Below are 17,872 nucleotides of genomic sequence, written 5' to 3'. Positions count from 1 at the left end.
GGGGAAATTGATTCCCCCTGGCCGTTCTGTTTTAAATATGGTTTGTCTGGGATGTATGACTGTTTTTATATTAAGGGGTTTTAATTGTGTTTTTTTAGTCATTGGAGTTGTACTGTGTTTTGTTGTTGTGAGCCGCTCCGAGTCTTCGGAGAGGGACAGCATACAAATTTAATAAATAATAATAATAATAATAATAATAATAATAATAATAAAGGGAAGGATTTGTCCATAAATCCATTCAGGATTTATGGCTTCCAGTATTAGGCTATTGATTTAATATGGACTGTGCAAGAACCTTTTATTTTTTTAATAACAATTTTATTTTATGTAATATAATATATAAAATATTTATATAATAAAACACACTGCTCAAAAAAAAATAAAGGGAACACTCGACTGCAGAAAATATGACTTCAGCAATAGAGTGATCAATGCCTGGAATGCACTACCTGACTCTGTGGTTTCTTCCCAACCCCCAAAAACTTTAACCTTAGATTGTCTACAGTCGATCTCTCTCCATTTCTAAGAGGTCTAGGGGCATTCATAAGTGCACCACTGTGCCTACCATCCCTGTCCTACTATCCTAGTGTCCTCTTTTACCGTTACATTTTATTTATCTTATTTTTATTTTGTCTTTATCTTTTTTTATTTTGTCCAAAACACAATGAGGTTACAGGGGATATATACATAGTACATCAATCAATGGAAAAATAGAGAAGATGCAGGAATAATATAAAACATAGGAAGGGTAGTAGAAGAAGAAATAGAGATATAGTGATAGAAGAAAAAGATAGTTATAGAAGAGACAATAGGACAGGGGACGATTTATGCACGCCCCATACTGACCTCTTAGGAATCTGGAGAGGTCAACCATGGATAGTCTAAGGGTAAAATGTTGGGGGTTAGGAGATGACACTATGGAGTCCGGTAATGAGTTCCATGCTTTTACTTATGTTTATAAAAACTACTACTATCCTATACATGGTTGACAAATAAATACATTTTATAATATTTTATAATGTTAGTAGGATGTTATGTGCTTCTGGCTATTTTCCTTCGTGAGCAGAGGAAAGCTCACCTGACAAATAGCCAACCCATAAATGGTGAAGGTCATGTACATTAAAATTAAGAGATCCTTTATATACTGTGTATCAGTTAATGTTAAACAGGCGCACTCAGTTTTCAGTTCTGAGGATATTTTATGGCTCCTTGGAACAATAGGTTATTTCCTATTTTTCATTTGTTTGCCTTTCTTGTTATCGCTTGTTATTACGTTTCTCTGGCAGCTGTTTTTACTTTCTATACTTCCTTTTCCCTGTTAATTTTTATTAAGTTTTCACTACACAGTGGATTCAATTTTATTTATTTTTTCTTTCAATATTAAATTTTGAAGACCATACACTTAATCTTATCACATGCAAAGAAAATACAGCAAAGTAAATGATAGAAAAAATGGGGAAGGGATGTTGCAAGGAATATTCTTCTGGGCTCAAGTTCCAAGTGGGAAGAAGACACTGGATTCGTGGAAGTTGCTTGGAAAGAAATTTTAATGGAGGACAAGAGCACATGGCATAAGCTCCTGAACAGAAAAGGTGGATCACATGCTTCCAGATGTTGGGTGAAGAGAAAAAAAGGTTGAGATGCTGAGAATTCCTTGTTTAATGTCCTCTCTTGGGTCCTGGGGTGGGGGGCGCTCCTGTGGAAGAAATGAATTCTGATTGGCTGTCAAACTCCCATGGGGCCATGCGGGGGCATCTCTGCAGGCTATGCTTTTGAGTTCAAGTTTGGTTGCTGGATGATGGTGTAATGAAAGCGCTTTGGGTAATTCCTACTATGGCTGTCTGAAGGAGGTAGATCTTTGTTATGTAGAATAGACTGGTCCAGGCTATTAACAAAGGTTGGAGGAGGATGAGTGAGCTAGGGCATTACTTGATGGCACATTGACAAAGCAAAATGCCAGCCACTTTCTCAGGTGAAACGGAAGAGGGGGAAAAATTTCTCGTCAGTCTAGAAATTATGCCAGTGTTTCCTAATTTTTATAAGAAACAACCAATCTGCAATTTAATTGAACCATGACTTCGGGATACAATGGTACCTCTACCTAAGAACGCCTCTACTTACAAACTTTTCTAGATAAGAACCGGGTGTTCAAGATTCTTTTGCCTCTTCTCAAGAACCATTTCCCACTTACAAACCCGAGCCTCTGAAACTGTAACCAGAAAAAGCAGGGAGAAGCCTCCGTGGGGCCTCTCTAGGAATTTCCTGGAGGAAAACGGCTGGAAAAGATGGGAAGAAGCCTCAATGGGGCCTCTCTAGGAATTTCCTGGAGGAAAACGGCTGGAAAAGATGGGAAGAAGCCTCCATGGGGCCTCTCCAGGAATCTCCTGGGAGAAAACAGGGCCTCCACCCTCCCTGTGGTTTCCCCAATCACACCCATTATTTGCTTTTACATTGATTGTAAAATCAATGGGAAATGGGAAAAATTGCTTCCTCTTACAACTTTTCTACTTAAGAACCTGCTCACGGAATGAATTAAGTTCATAAGTAGAGGTACCACCGTACTTCAGAATTTGAATTGGTAGTTTCTTTTAAAGCAGACATGTCAAACTCAAGGCCAGCGGACTAGATCTGACCCACAATGTGTTTAGGTCTTGCCCTGAAGAAAGTGATGGGCCGGCCCCCACACCTCAGCCCCACCCCAGGATTTAAACACAGAATTGCAAATTCACTCTCCTTCTAGATTATCTGAGTTGAAATTCTTTCCTCTTTAAATTATTCTACTATTTAAAACAAGTTAAAATAAGTTTCCTTTCCACTTCTTTTCCTCTTTTTCTTTTAATTTGTGCTTCACGGATTATCTGCACTGTACTTTAGACCTGCATCAAGATAATCCATATAAATGCCTGGCTTTGAGTTATGTTACAAGAAAAGTTGGTGGCACGCCAAAATTCTGTTCAGATTTTACAGCAAGTACATATTTAAAAGTCTGGATTTTTTTTAACGGCTTGCTAAAACCATCAAAACGTCTCTTGTGAAGATGTTAAAGCAGAATGCCTATATTAAAATGCTTTTGCTATGGATCAGTTTTAGCTCTTATGAGCTGTATCGAAAACACACTGCAAACATTTTCATGTTAATCGATTTCCAAGTTAATTGGAGAGGATTGTTAAAAAAGTGGCATGTGCTGAGCTAAAAAATTTAAATTGTGTGTCAGGAAGATTTCCCTGAATGATTACTTATCTATTAAAGGTCACAACTAATGATTTTAAATACAACACAAGCATATGATATGGGATGCACATTGAGTTTACAAGGCACATTAATAAAGCTGAAAAGACACTTTTGAATTTTTATATCAAAATGTTCTGCAGAAGTTTTGTTAAGTGTTTTAAGAACTTCCCAGTGATCAAGGAAACATTTTGGAAATGTGATAAGAGACAGGAAGCTTTCAAGCCACTGTATTCTGTCTCTTACACTCCACAAAAGTCAAATGAACATTAAATTTCACTCAGTTTAGATAAAACAGATACTATTCTCAAGGCACAGGAGTATTTTTTTTACTTGAGATATGAAACCAATAATTATAACATTCTATTTAGGCATGTAACTATATTTTTAAAGATAGATACTGTATCTGACTTCTCTTAACATTTGTTGCATTTATTTATCAAATTTGTACAGCCACCCATCTCACTAAAATGAAAGGACTCTGGCAGGCACACAAGAATTGGTTAAAGAATAGATATAAAAACATAAAAATCCACATTAAAAATATTATAAAAACATATATACGGAGAGGGGCGGCACACAAATCTAATAAATAAAATAAATAAATAAAATATATACAAATCTTAGGCAAAGAGAGAATATGCCAGCTCAGCAATGGATCCTTCCCAAGCATGCCTCTAGTTCCCTGGGAGACCCAGATCTGATAACATAACCAGGTGTCAGGGTCTTCCAGAATATCAAAGGCATGGAGCTAATCTAATTTTGAGAAAGGGCAGGGAGAAAAAAATGTTCCATAAAGCAAGCACCATAGCAGAGAAGATGTCGCCTGCCTTCCACTCGGAAATGTTACGTTGCTCACTGATGGACCCGTGGTACGTCTTCTCTATCAGATCTAATGGGATGGGCTGAAGGTAACTGGGAACAGGTGATCCATTAATAGGATTGTCCCATGTTATGGAGACCAGTCTTATGTCGTCTTTATGAATGAGACATGTACCGTATTTTAGAGTATAAGACGCACCAGAGTATAAGACATACCTAAGTTTTAGGAGAGGAAAATAGGGGGGGAAATCTACCTACTAAGTATTCATCTGGCTAGCATCCTTAGTCTAGTCAGCTTCAGCACATTATTTTATCCCATTTAGGTCTGAAAAAAAACTTTTTTGGAGGGAGCAGCAATGAAAACAAGCCTGCAAAGACTTAGGAAAAAACCTTCAAGGGAGTAGAAATGAAAAAATTCTGCAAGCGGAAGGATTGTTAGCACCTTGTTAAGGCTGAAAAAACCTTTTTTGGAAGGAGTAGCAATGAAAAAAGCCTGCAAAGTGGAAAGAGCTGGAAGATTAGCAGTTAGGGCTGGGGGGGGGGACGCTTCAAAAAAGCTACATTCGGAATTCAAGACCAAGATATAAAGAATAAACTGTAATCACTCTATCGTTTATAAACATTGTAATGTTCTTGGTTGAAAACAATATTAAAAAGTACACCCTCATTTTGGTGGAGGGGTATGATGAATGATGTTGGGTGGTGGGAGCACACATCACTGGGCACTGTGTTTTATGTAGTGTGTATGTTATTATTAAAAATTAATTTAATTTTTTTTTTAAAAAAAAGGCTACATACAGAGTATAAGACACACCCAAATTTTCAGTCTCTTTTAAAGGGGGGGGGGCAGGTGCGTCTTATACCCCAAAAGTTGTTGTCAAATGTTCACTTAAGATCAAGTTTCACTATTATACACTGTCATATTGTTTTACCCGAGTAACTTGCTTTATGCAAGCAAGTCATAGCTTCAGATTCATAGAACTTTGAGTTACAGTAGTCCCTCGCTATACCGCGCTTCACCTACTGCGGCTTCACTTCATCGCGGGTTTTCAAGAAATATTAATGAGAAAAATCATTCGCGGATCTTCGCTGGTTCGCGGGTTTCTGAGGAAGTCGATCGGCAGATTTAAACAGCCCACCGAACTCGATCGGCAGGTTTTTTTAAAAAAAAATGTCTAAAATTGTAAATACTGTATTTAAATACTGTATCTAAACTAAATACTGTGTGAGAAGGGTTTATAAACACTTAAAACAATGAAAACTTACCAAACAATTACAATATAAATACTTAAATAAGTACTATCAGTCGATAAATTCCACATCGCGGATTTCACCTATCGCGGCCGGGTCTGGAACGTAACACCAGCGATAGGTGAGGGACTACTGTACTTGCTTTAATGACTGCACTGGTGCAGTAATACGGTATATAATGTAAGTAAACTTGCAATGCGCCTAATCAATGGAGGACAACTTCCAATTCTCCTTTCTTCCTGTACACAAATGCCCATGAGATAAAGTAATATATAGCAAGCTGGATTTCTAGAAGAATACAAAGGAATCATCAAACTTCTCTCATAAAATCTTAGGTAATTATCAAGAAACTGGATGCAAAGGCCGACAAATACAAAACGGTGGAAAACAATAAAATAAAAGCTTATCAAGTGAATCCTGTAAGTTCTGCTAGTAGTTGTTTTCTTAAATGGTGCTGATGGAAAAAATACATGACATATATTAAATTTAGCATGTTTAATTTTTCCCTTTCAAAACAGATAATTTTATTTCACACCTATTCACTTTTAATTAATCCATTTCAATAAAGGCACTAGAAGAAATTGCATCAAAGACCACTTTTCAAGTAATATCAAGTAATTCAGCAGTTTTTATATTTAAGGCAGAATTTGCTTCAGTAGAGATTATTGATAGAAACGTTTGGAATGAGAACTATATAAAACTTTGATTTTTAAAAAATGAAATTATGACAACCCATGAAAGAATCCTTGCACAGTTAAAGTGATTCCTAGCATTAAGGATGAATGATAAATTAGTCTTAAAATTAAATTTTAAGTTATTCCAGAATAAAAGGGATATAATATTTAAACAGCATACACAATAAAGGACAAATATCTTTGCATCAAACATTTTCAATTCATGATATAATATTTCTCTTCAATGGACATTTTTTAAAAAATGAACTATTGTTTTCACAGAATTACAATACTCTTGGACAGCTGTAAAACAGTTATTTTGTGGTAGGGACAAATATTACATACATCCCACAATGTCAAAATACAAATAAACGAACGTTGTCAGTCATATCTTTCAAAGTCTTTCAAATATTTGATTTTTGCCTTTTAGAGTACTGTTCTTCTATAAGAAAAATCAACCAAAAGAGACATTGATTCATTGTGACCCCAAGGATTGACCTACTTCATGATTCACTTCCTTCGGTTTAGAGCAGCATTCACTGACAATCCTATGTACTTAAGTTGCAAAAATGTCCTTTTCATCTCTAAAAGAGGTGCCCCAGATCCTTATAGTTTAAGAATGCTGATGAAAGAAGTGCTACATAAAAATATATACATATTAGTGTTTTCTCGTGAGTCGACAGTCCATTTGCGTGCTCACTGTATCCTTAGGACAGCGTTGTAACAATAAAGGGCTCTATCACTTCAGAAAAATCTTTGTCACAGGTCTCTGTTGACTTCATATTGGCATATACAAGCAGCTCTCTGACTGTCAAGATATGGCTTGCATCCGAGATGTATGACTGCATCAAACACTAGTTGTATGGCAGATTCACAAGCTGCAAGATAGGGAAATACCTTTAATAGTGCAATAAAGAAAAGCTTGAGAAGAAAAGATAAATAAAGAATAGTAATCAGTACAATCATAGCTTTAGGTCAAGGGTAGACAAAGCTGGCTCTTCTATGACTTGTGGACTTCAGCTCCCAGAATTCCTGAGCTAATCGTGCTAGCTCAAGAATTCTGGGAGTTGAAGTCCACAAGTCATCGAAGAGCCAACTTTGCCTATCCCGGCTTTAGGCAATGGTGGATTCAAATCACAATTAATACTATGTTCTTTACCCAATCTTAAATTGCAGAAGTTAACTCACAAAGACTTAGAACTGGCAGTGTTTATAAGAAGCTTGCTAGTCATACATTATATATCTTATTATTTTATTTGGGAATTATTTTGGAGCGGCTAAATAATGTACAATGTCTCCTATATTACTTTAATGTAAAAAAAAATGCAATATCATCTCCTATTACTGCTTTCTTGGTAGATTTTATCCGGATAGCTAAAACAGGAGAAATTAATAATTCATAGATATGCAATTTGAAGTGCGATGCAAATAGCTAATTTCCCTGATTTCCTTCTGAAAGTGTTCTACATTAATCAACAAATCAAAACAATTAAATATTAATCAAAATATTAACACCTACTTATATGCTGTAAGTATACTTTGATTACTCCTACAATATCAATAAAGTATAACCACAAATACCGTATTTTTCGGAGTATAAGATGCACCTTAGTTTTGGGGGAGGAAAATGGGGGGGTGGGGGGGGAGAAATCTGCCTACCTACCAGATATTAGTCTGGCTAGCATCCTTAGTCTGGTCAGATTCAGCACATTATTTTATCCCCTGGTTAGGGCTTAAAATAAAACCTTATTCCACAAGAGTAACAGTGAAAGAGCTTACAAGCTGCTAAGAGCTGGAAACATCATTAGCACCTGGTTAGGGTTGGAAAGAAACATTCTGAGAGCAAGTAGAGCAATGGAAAAACCCTGCACAGATTTAGGGATTGGAAAACATTCTTTGCAGAGAGTAACAATGAAAAAGCTTGCAAGAGCTGGGAAGATCGTTAGCAGCTAGTTAGTTCGGGGGGGGGGGAGGAAGCTACATTCAGAGTACGGTGTTCCCTCCCTCGCTTTTCGCGGGGGATGTGTTCTGAGACCGCCCGCGAAAGTTGAATTTCCGCAAAGTAGAGATGCGGAAGTAAATACACTATTTTTGGCTATGAACAGTATCACAAGCCTTCCCTTAACACTTTAAACCCCTAAATTACAATTTTCCTTAGCAACCATTCAGATTATTACTCACCATGTTTATTTATTAAAGTTTATTTTAAAAAATATTTATTAAAGGCAGACGAAAGTTTGGCGATGACATATGACATCATCGGGTAGGAAAAACCGTGGTATAGGAAAAAAACCAGCAAAGTATTTTTTAATTAATATTTTTGAAAAACCGTGGTATAGACTTTCCGCGAAGTTCGAACCCGCGAAAATCGAGGGAACACTGTATAAGACACAAATTTTTAGCTTCTTTTAGGGAGGAAAAGGTGCGTCTTATACTCCAAAAAATGTGGTATATTTATGAAGCCACACAATGATTTTTTTAAACTAGCAAAACTAGTGAAATTTTATTCTCTCCTTAATATAAAGTCTTAAATCCTCATCCTCTTCCATGCAGAACATGTTTTAAATCCACATTTCAGGGAAGAGAAAAAGATTAGACAGAGAAAGAATTATCTTAGCCTGCAAGTAATTTAATTTAATCCTAAAAACTTAGTGGATGGTTGGTTTAATCTGAAGAGTTTTAATTAAAACGTAATGGGTGATTCTGGTACATTCTTAATTTAAACATGATTCCCTTTAAATAACTGAACAAAAGTATGTACCTATCCACTTGAACATGTAGAAGAACCAAGTGGTAGATAATGCAATCACATTAAAAAGATATTTTGGTTTAAATTCCTGTTTAGTTGGGCTCGGATTATATAATCCCGGTAATTCTCTTGTCACACTTTATTTCTCAAGACCGACTCACCTTGCACAGACTCAGGTAATCCTAATGTCTTCTGCACATCTCTGCAGATCTTTGAAAGGCAATATTGAAACTGCTCGTCACAATCATGCTTTTTGCTCCCACAGGTGTCGTAACATCTGTCGTGTAGGTTGCAGCATTTTGTCATTGAAGGAATGCCAATGTCAAACTGAAAAACAAGTTCCAGGGATTAGCATTTTGAGAACTGAATACTTCAAGCCCACGAAATTAAGAAATTGTCCCTTTCTGAAGGGTGATGGAATGTTGCAATGCATAAGAAAATCTATTCCAAACAATAAGGAAAAAGAGGGCAATATGTTGAAGAGCGTGGGAGGACACTTTTTAATTGTACTTTTTGAAAGTTGGAACTACAAGGAAGTGACAACAGTACAATGGTGTCAAACAACTGATACTTTATTCAGGCTTTTGTGCTGATTTGAAGATAAAGGAAAAAGGGGTGGCAGGTTAAAATGTACTAACTTGATCTAAACCTTTCCACTCCCAATTTCTTTGGTTTCTTCCATTAGCAGGAAATTATATTATTGATACTTTGCAATCTGATACCAAATATTGAACATAGATTTCCCAGGTGGTCGGGAAAATCATACTTTGAGAGCCATAAAAAAATTAGTAACAAAGCCAAATGAATAAGAAGTGAAAATCTTAAAAATAATCACAGTTGGATGCAAACAGAAAAAACAATTGCTGCCAACCTGCCTTCCATTGAGGACCTGTATACTGCACAAGTCAAAAAGAGGGCGGGGAAAATATTTACTGACCCCTCACATCCTGGACACAAATTGTTTCAACTCCTACCCTCAAAACGTCGCTACAGAGCACTGCACACCAAGACAACTAGACACAAGAACAGTTTTTTCCCGAACGCCATCACTCTACTAAACAAATAATTCCCTCAACACTGTCAGACTTTCTACTAAATCTCCACTTCTATTCTACTAGTTTTTCTCATCATTCCTATCACCCATTTCCTCCCATGTTGACTGTATGACTGTAACTTGTTGCTTATATCCTAAGATTTTTATTAATATTGCTTCTTCATTGCTTATTTGACCCCTATGACAATCATTAAGTGTCGTACCACATGATTCTTGACAAATGTATATTTTATTTTATGTACGCTGAGAGCATATGCACCAAGATAAATTCCTTGTGTGTCCAATCACACTTGGCCAATAAAAATTCTATTCTATTCTATTCTATCTTAATAGATTTATCAGAGCAACTATACTACAGAACAATGGAAGTGTGATTTAGCAATGGACTTCATACACAAAGTTCAAAATTCTCATTGAATTTATATCATTTGGTTAAAGATGCCATTACTGTATTCTAATGATGCAAAGTCATTACGAAAATGACAGGATGCAAATTATGCATTATGAAATAGTTTACATGTTATCTAGTCCAAAGGGCACTCAAGAGTAAAACCCACCCTACCTCAATTTGGTCTTTTAAACATTCACTGAATGAGCCCTCATAAATTGTACTCTAACAGAATTACATTGATTTATTATATTATTACTCATTGATTTACTTATTCTTATAAGTTGTTATCTGGAGCTATAACTCTCTGATTATTAAAAGTAGAAAAGAGCTTCTTTTAATTCAGAGCTTAGAGATATTTAATATGCCATGGTAGCGGAAGAATATTTTCACAAGACACCGAGAAATATTAGTCTATATTAGAAATAATGTGATTCATCATTTATGATTTGGTGTGTTAGTCAACTCAATAAACTTTGGGTAAATGAATCATGCAGAGAATCTGGCTGTTCTTGGGTTGTGAAAATTGACATTAAGAGGTTGACCATTAGTTTTTAAACACTGCAAAAATAAAATACGTGGACGTCAAGAAAAAAGTAACGTACTCTATACCAGTGGTTCTCAACCTTTTTAATGCCACGACCCCTTAATGCAGTTCTTCATTTTGTGGTGACCCCCAACCATAAGTCTAGTGCCAATTCTCCCAACAGAGCTTTAAGCTGATTGGCAGGAAGGTCAGAGGGACACCCCCACTCTACACACCTGATTGGTCAGATTGTAAAAATACGTTCCAAGGTGCCGGAATATAAGCTTTAATTCCTAACACCATGGGAAATTTGTCTTTTCCCATGGTTTTAGGTGACCCCTGTGAAATGGTTGTTCGACTCCCAAAGGGATCCCGACCCCCTGGTTGAGAACCACTGCTCTATATCAATGTTGGCAAACTTTTTCAACACGGAGCGCCAAAACAGGAGCACATGTGCGGGGCAAGCACCAGAAACTGGAAGAGCAATTCCCCAGTGTGCACATACAGGAGCGCTTGAAACTGGAAGAGCTCTTCCCCGGAGCAAATACTGCTCTTTTGGTTTCTGGCGCTCCCATACATGCAAAGATCAGCTGGCCAGAATGCTGGAACCTGGAAAAGCAATGGGCAATGGCTGGCATGCCCGGAGGGATAGTTCTGTGTGCAACTTCCTGCATGTATGCCATAGGTTCCCTATCACAGCTCTATCTGCAAAACCACACCTTTTTTTAGGTGAGTAAAATGACGACCCAGATTGTTGGGGGTCTGTAAGTATTATTGCTATTGCTAGTATCTTTGACTTTTTCTGCACCCCAACTGCCACTTCTACCTAGAAAAAAATAAATTCATTTTGTTCTGTGCACAGGCCCAAACATCCAAAATGTGTAATTGGAACTAAGTCCCTCCATGGATTCTGTGAAAGGATCAGTTCATCCATGGAGTATTCTGCACGTCTCTTAGCAACTTACATGAACTCCAAAGAGTGGAGAACCACATCCGTTGGGTGGTGAAGGCTTATAATCATACCGAGGTAAAGGTTTGTATCCTGTAAAACATTAAGTGCTTAGATTGGAATATGTAAAATGCTTTTGGTTTTTCCAGACTGACTCAAGACAAAACTAATAAATGATTAATCTATTGTTATAGATATGTGAACTTTTATTCATTAGTTATATATCACATCTTTCAGGTATTTAAGGTACTGTACATAACACTTTCTCTTCCAAACTTTTCCGCTTAACAATAACCTGGTGAAGTACTGTACTTGGGATGAGATGGTGCAGCTACCAAATTATTCCCTGGATTTCCACTGAGTCTGGATTTGAACCAAAGTCCCTAGTTCCACATCCATACTACTTTGTCATTTGAATTTAACAAGACAATAGTCTTATTTTAATTATACAAAAATGATAAGCTAAACAACTTAATCTCACAGTACTATACACATCTATTCAGAAATCATGGCCCTTGAACTGAATGAATTTACCAAGTGAATGAATATAAAACTACAATGCAATTCTCAAATTGAATCATTACTATTTTTTGGAGTTATCTTCTGTTCATTGTTTGAAGTGTTGCACTGGATACCCATTATGAAATTAAAATTAAATTAAAGTCAAGGTTTTTTAAATAGCTATTCAGTTTGGGCATGTTAATAAAGTTCCATTAATTTACTTTAGCCTTAGTATATAGAGGTTTATCTTTAACCAATTGTCAAAACTCCCCTAATGATATGGGCATAAGATTAAGATTGTGAAATCACAGGAAATTCAAAGAATTAAAACAATGAATATGTGGAAACTGGGTTCCAGTGGGTTAACCTAACCTTTTAAATGCGGTTGAAGGAAGAAGGGATTATGTTTCACATCCATTTCCAAATTTTGTAATCCATTTAGCAGAATTGATGATTGCATAATCTCCTCTGCAATATAATCCTTTGCATTTTCGCAAAATAACATGAACTGAATATGCTTAAGATCATGATAAGCTACAACAATAGCTATATTGTATGCGGTAAGGAGTCAAAATCATGTTATTGCTAGCATTTTAAATAAGTATTTTAGATATCCTCTGAAAGTTACAAATAGGAGACAGTCCACTAAATTTAGCATGACTATTTTTGCAACAGTCCAATAGAACATGCTGTTCTATTTGCAGTTTATCTATTCCTCAGGGGTTGCCACAAAGAAAACCTATTCTCCAACGCACCTGAGGGCAGAACAAGAAGCAATGGATGGAAACTAAATAAGGAGAGAAGTAACATAGAACTAAGGAAAAATTTCCTGATAGTTAGAACAATTAACCAATGGAACAGCTTGCCTCCAGAAGTTGTGAATACCCCAACACTAGAAGTTTTTAAGAAGATGCTGGATAACCATCTGTCTGAAGTAATGTAGGGTTTCCTGCCTAAACAGGGGGCTGGACTAGAAAACCTCCAAGATCCCTTCCAACTCTGTTGTTGTCATCATTATCATCATTGTCGTTGTTATTGTTGTTATTATTATTATTTATTTTATTTTATTTTATTGGATTTGTATGCCGCCCCTCTCCGTAGACTCGGGGCGGCTAACAACAGTAGTAAAACAGCATATGACAATCCAATATTAAAACAGTTAAAAACCCTTATTGTAAAACCAAGCATACATACAGACATACCATGCATAAAATTGTAAAGGCCTAGGGGGAAAGAGTATCTCAGTTCCCCCATGCCTGGCGGCAGAGGTGGGTTTTAAGAAGCTTACGAAAGGCAAGGAGAGTGGGAGCAATTCTAATCTCTGGGGGGAGTTGGTTTCAGAGGGCCGGGGCCGCCACAGAGAAGGCTCTTTCCCTGGGTCCCGCCAAGCGACATTGTTTAGTTGACGGGACCCGAAGAACACCCACTCTGTGGGACCTAACTGGTCGCTGGGATTATTATTATTAATCATCATTAATATTTACATCTGCAACCTAAAAACATTGTCTGATTTGAATAACTATATTGTATTTATAACCTGTTTCTTTCCTGTAATAAAACTGGCTGGGGATCTCAAGATTTTCCTCTCTTTACCAAAAGCAATTCCAATGTTTTACTTATTTATTTTTACGACATTCTCTTAACATTGCTTTGAATAGGAAAAAAACCCTTAAATTAAAATTTAAGAGGCATGCATAAGCGCACCATCGTGCCTACCCTCCCTGTCCTACTGCTCTATTGTTTTCTATCATAAGTTTTTATCATTACTTTTCTAATGTTTTATTTATACAAATTACGATCCTATAATTATTTGACAAACATATAAAATAAACAAATAAATCCATTGAACATGTTTTGGCTCTATAACAAATTGTCAAACCTACATACAGGCCTTCTAATATAGTATGATTATTACCATCGCTGCACTTATACTGACAGAGTCCATCTTCTCCTCCCAATAGATCCAGAGCGGCGTTGATGTAAGTATCGATCTTATGAACGCCGTTTCGGATCGTCTTCAACGTCATCCTCCAATCCGGGGTTTCAGGCTCCCGGCACCGGCTCGGCTCGAGCAAGAGGGCGAAGAAGAAGGCCCCGGTGGCGAGCAGCGGCAGCGAGACCGCTCGCCTCGGCGGCATGTCCGAACGCCCCCCGGCCCGGAGGTTTACAACTCCCACGCGTGAACGACGCAATTTCTGGATCTCTGGGCCCCGCAGCCTTCGAAAAGTTGCGGGAAAAGCGAAGAAGGCTGGATGTCTCCAAACGCTGACGGGCGGCTCATGATACGGGCGCGCCGCCCCAGTTTTACTTTCCCCTCAGCCCCGCGGGTAGAGGCCTAGCCGAGTCCCCGCACTTGTAGTCAGCCGACGAGGCCGGAAAATGTCCACCATGCCGCAAAAAAGTTTTCGATACCTGCTTCCGCAACACCGTCAGGTCGCCCCGCCTCAACCCAAGCCCACGAAGGTGGAGGGAACTGGGGGAGAGGCGTTGCCAATGTTTTGGAAAGCGAAGGAAAAGGAGTCGTGGCGCAAAGAGTCAGGCTGAGCGGCAGCTCCGAGAAGCGGGTTTCTTCCCCCCTCCCATAGATTTCCTCTGAGGGCTTTTATGTCCTCCCCCAAAACTAGGCCGCGGCTTGGTAATCGAAGCCAAGTTTTTCAGAAGTGATTTGCCTGGTTCCTAGGGACGGTTAGCTCAGTACAGTATCCCCAAGTAGACTTTGTGCCTGAGATGGAACTAGTCAGACTTTGGCTATTTTCATCGATATTATGCGTGGAAGCAAAAAATGGCAAAAAATCAACAAAATTTCCCCTGCCCTTTAAAGCCCTACATGGCATTGGACCAGATTACCTCCGGAACCGCCTGCTACTGCACGAATCCCAGCAACCGATAACGTCCCACAGAGTTGGCCTTCTCCGGGTCCCGTCGACTAAACAATGTCGTTTGGCGGGCCCCAGGGGAAGAGCCTTCTCTGTGGCGGCCCCAGCCCTCTGGAACCAACTCCCCCCGGAGATTAGAACTGCCCCCACCCTCCCTGTCTTTTGTAAACTACTCAAGACCCACTTATGCCGCCAGGCATGGGGGAGTTAAGATATTCCTTCCCCCTAGGCCATTACAAGTTATGCGTGGCATGTTTGTGTGTATGTTTGGTTTTATAATAAGGGTTTTTAGTTGTTTTATTAATTGGATTGTTATATGCTGTTTTTTATCATTGTTGTTAGCCGCCCTGAGTCTACGGAGAGGGGTGGCATACAAATCCAATCAATCAATCAATAAACAAACAAACAAACAAATAAATAACTCATGAGTGCAAGTGAGATTTTGACTATTTTCACCAGTGTTTTTGTTTCCGCATATGCACAGAAGCAAAAACCTGTCGATCTTCATCGGAAATCTGTCGGTTGTCCCATTCCTGGGCCATATCCCCCACTTGGGGGGAAGAGCCCATGACTGCTTCCATTGGTGCAGCCTAAGATAGAACTGGGCTGAAGACAGAACCCTTACCTATCCCACTGTATACCTTCCTTCATGTAGGCAGAGTTCCATTAAGCACCATGTATTGAATGAATTCATTGAGTGGTGGATTATCCACATTATTACATTTTAGCTTTGATTAGCGAGGTCAATCTCTTTTTCACATCCTACACCTTTGCACCTGGGAAAGAACACACTTTCCTTGGTATCATGTCTTGTTTGCAGATTGCCAGTTCCATTCCCTTCAGTAGTGACACATTCATCTCGACCATATGCCTGTAGTTCTTTTGGACCGCGGTCAAATTCCTCACCTCAGTGGAAGACTTGACCATCTTCCCTTCCCCTACAAAGGTTTCTTAAATGAATCCTCTTTCCTATTTTTTTAAATCTCTCTTGAAGTTATTTATTTATTTATTTTGTCCAATACATAATACACATTGAAGAGAATAGATATGTAGTAATATAAATAAAGAAAAGAATAGAAAAAAAGATATTAAAGTATAGGTGAACATATTTGAAAGGAAGAAAAGATAAATGAGATAAGGAGAGACAATTGGACAGGGGACGGAAGGCACACTGGTGCACTTATGTACACCCCTTACTGACCTCTAAGGAACCTGGAGAGGTCAATCGTGGATAATCTAAGGGAAAAATGTTGGGGTTAGGGGTTGACATTACTGAGTCAGGTAATGAGTTCCACGCTTCGACAACTCGGTTGCTAAAGTCATATTTTTTACAGTCCAGTTTGGAGCGGTTAATATTAAGTTTGAATCTGTTGCGTGCCCTTGTGTTGTTGTCTGAACCTTTTGCTGATCACAACGATGCCTGCAGCATTGTATATCTGGGGTGGCACAGCAGGTAGAGTGCAGTACTGCAGGCCACTGAAGCTGACTAGATCTGCAGTTCAGCGGTTCAAATCTTATCACCAGCTCCAGGTTGGCTCAGCCTTCCATCCTTCCGAGGTGGGTAAAATGAGGACCCAGATTGTGGGGGCAATATGCTGGTTCTATTAAAAAGCGCTATTGCTAACATGTTGTAAGCTGCCCTGAGTCTAAGGAGAAGAGCGGCATAAAAATTGAATGATGTAATAATTAAGTATGTGGTCGGGCAGTAGGAAAAGCAAGTAGGATGCTTGGCTGCGTAGCTAGAGGTATAACAAGCAGGATGAGGGAGATTGTGATCCTGCTATATAGAGCGCTGGTGAGACCACATTTGGAATACTGTGTTCAGTTCTGGAGACCTCACCTACAAAAAGATATTGACAAAATTGACCGGGTCCAAAGACGGGCTACAAGAACGGTGGAAGGTCTTAAGCATAAAACGTATCAGGAAAGACTTAATGAACGCAATCTGTATAGCCTGGAGGACAGAAGGAAAAGGGGGGACATGATCGAAACATTTAAATATGTTAAAAGGTTAAATAAGGTTCAGGAGGGAAGTGTTTTTAATAGGAAAGTGAACACAAGAACAAGGGGACAGAATCTGAAGTTAGTTGGGGGAAAGATCAGAAGCAATGTGAGAAAATATTATTTTACTGAAAGAATAGTAGATGCTTGGAACAAACTTCCAGCAGACGTGGTTGGTAAATCCACAGTAACTGAATTTAAACATGCCTGGGATAAACATATATCCATCCTAAGATAAAAATACAGGAAATAGTATAAGGGCAGACTAGATGGATCATGAGGTCTTTTTCTGCCATCAGTCTTCTACGTTTCTAATAATAATAATAATAATAATAATAATAATAATAATAATAATAATAATAATAATTATTTATTAGATTTGTATGCCGCCCCTCTCCGAAGACTCTTGTAGTTATTAGTCCACTGCTGAAAGAAAAAACATCTTAATCCTGTCAAACTTCTTTTTGTTTTCTGTTTGGCTTGTCTTTTTCCATTTATATGCAATTACATTAGTTGTCTTAGAAATGTATATAGCTGTACATCACTTTAGGTTCTCTGCCATTTTAAATAAGAAAGAAGAGAGAAACATTGATCCTACTGCCTTGCAAGTAAAAAGCTGTTTTTACCTGTCATTGTCTTTCCAGAGCTCTTAATCTTTTTCAGCAGATGCTATCAAATTGCGATGCCTTATTCTGCTCATTTCTAAATAATGGCAAACATGTTTTTCAATCAGTGCCATAAGGGGCCACTCCACAATTCCAGAATGTGAAATACTGTCCATAATGTGTTCTGCATTTTTGTAAGAAATATGTGCAGTTTGGTATGTTTCACATTCTGGATTTAAATGATATGG

At 38.1% G+C, this 17,872-nt stretch overlaps 1 protein-coding gene across 1 annotated transcript; it reads right to left on the bottom strand.

The window, feature by feature from the left end:
• Nucleotides 1-5,784: 5,784 nt before the first annotated feature.
• On the bottom strand, nt 5,785-14,736 carry PLA2G12A (phospholipase A2 group XIIA). Its single transcript, XM_070757886.1, has 4 exons — nt 14,058-14,736; nt 11,658-11,734; nt 8,886-9,051; nt 5,785-6,853 (listed from the first exon to the last, which is right to left on the bottom strand). Exons 1-4 carry the CDS (start codon nt 14,278-14,280, stop codon nt 6,735-6,737), a joined length of 585 nt encoding a protein of 194 aa, XP_070613987.1. The 5' UTR covers nt 14,281-14,736; the 3' UTR covers nt 5,785-6,734.
• Nucleotides 14,737-17,872: the final 3,136 nt, after the last annotated feature.

Source organism: Erythrolamprus reginae, chromosome 7 (genome assembly GCF_031021105.1).
Source record: "Erythrolamprus reginae isolate rEryReg1 chromosome 7, rEryReg1.hap1, whole genome shotgun sequence".
NCBI lineage: Eukaryota > Metazoa > Chordata > Lepidosauria > Squamata > Dipsadidae > Erythrolamprus > Erythrolamprus reginae.
This window is presented reverse-complemented; position numbering and strand designations above follow the sequence as displayed.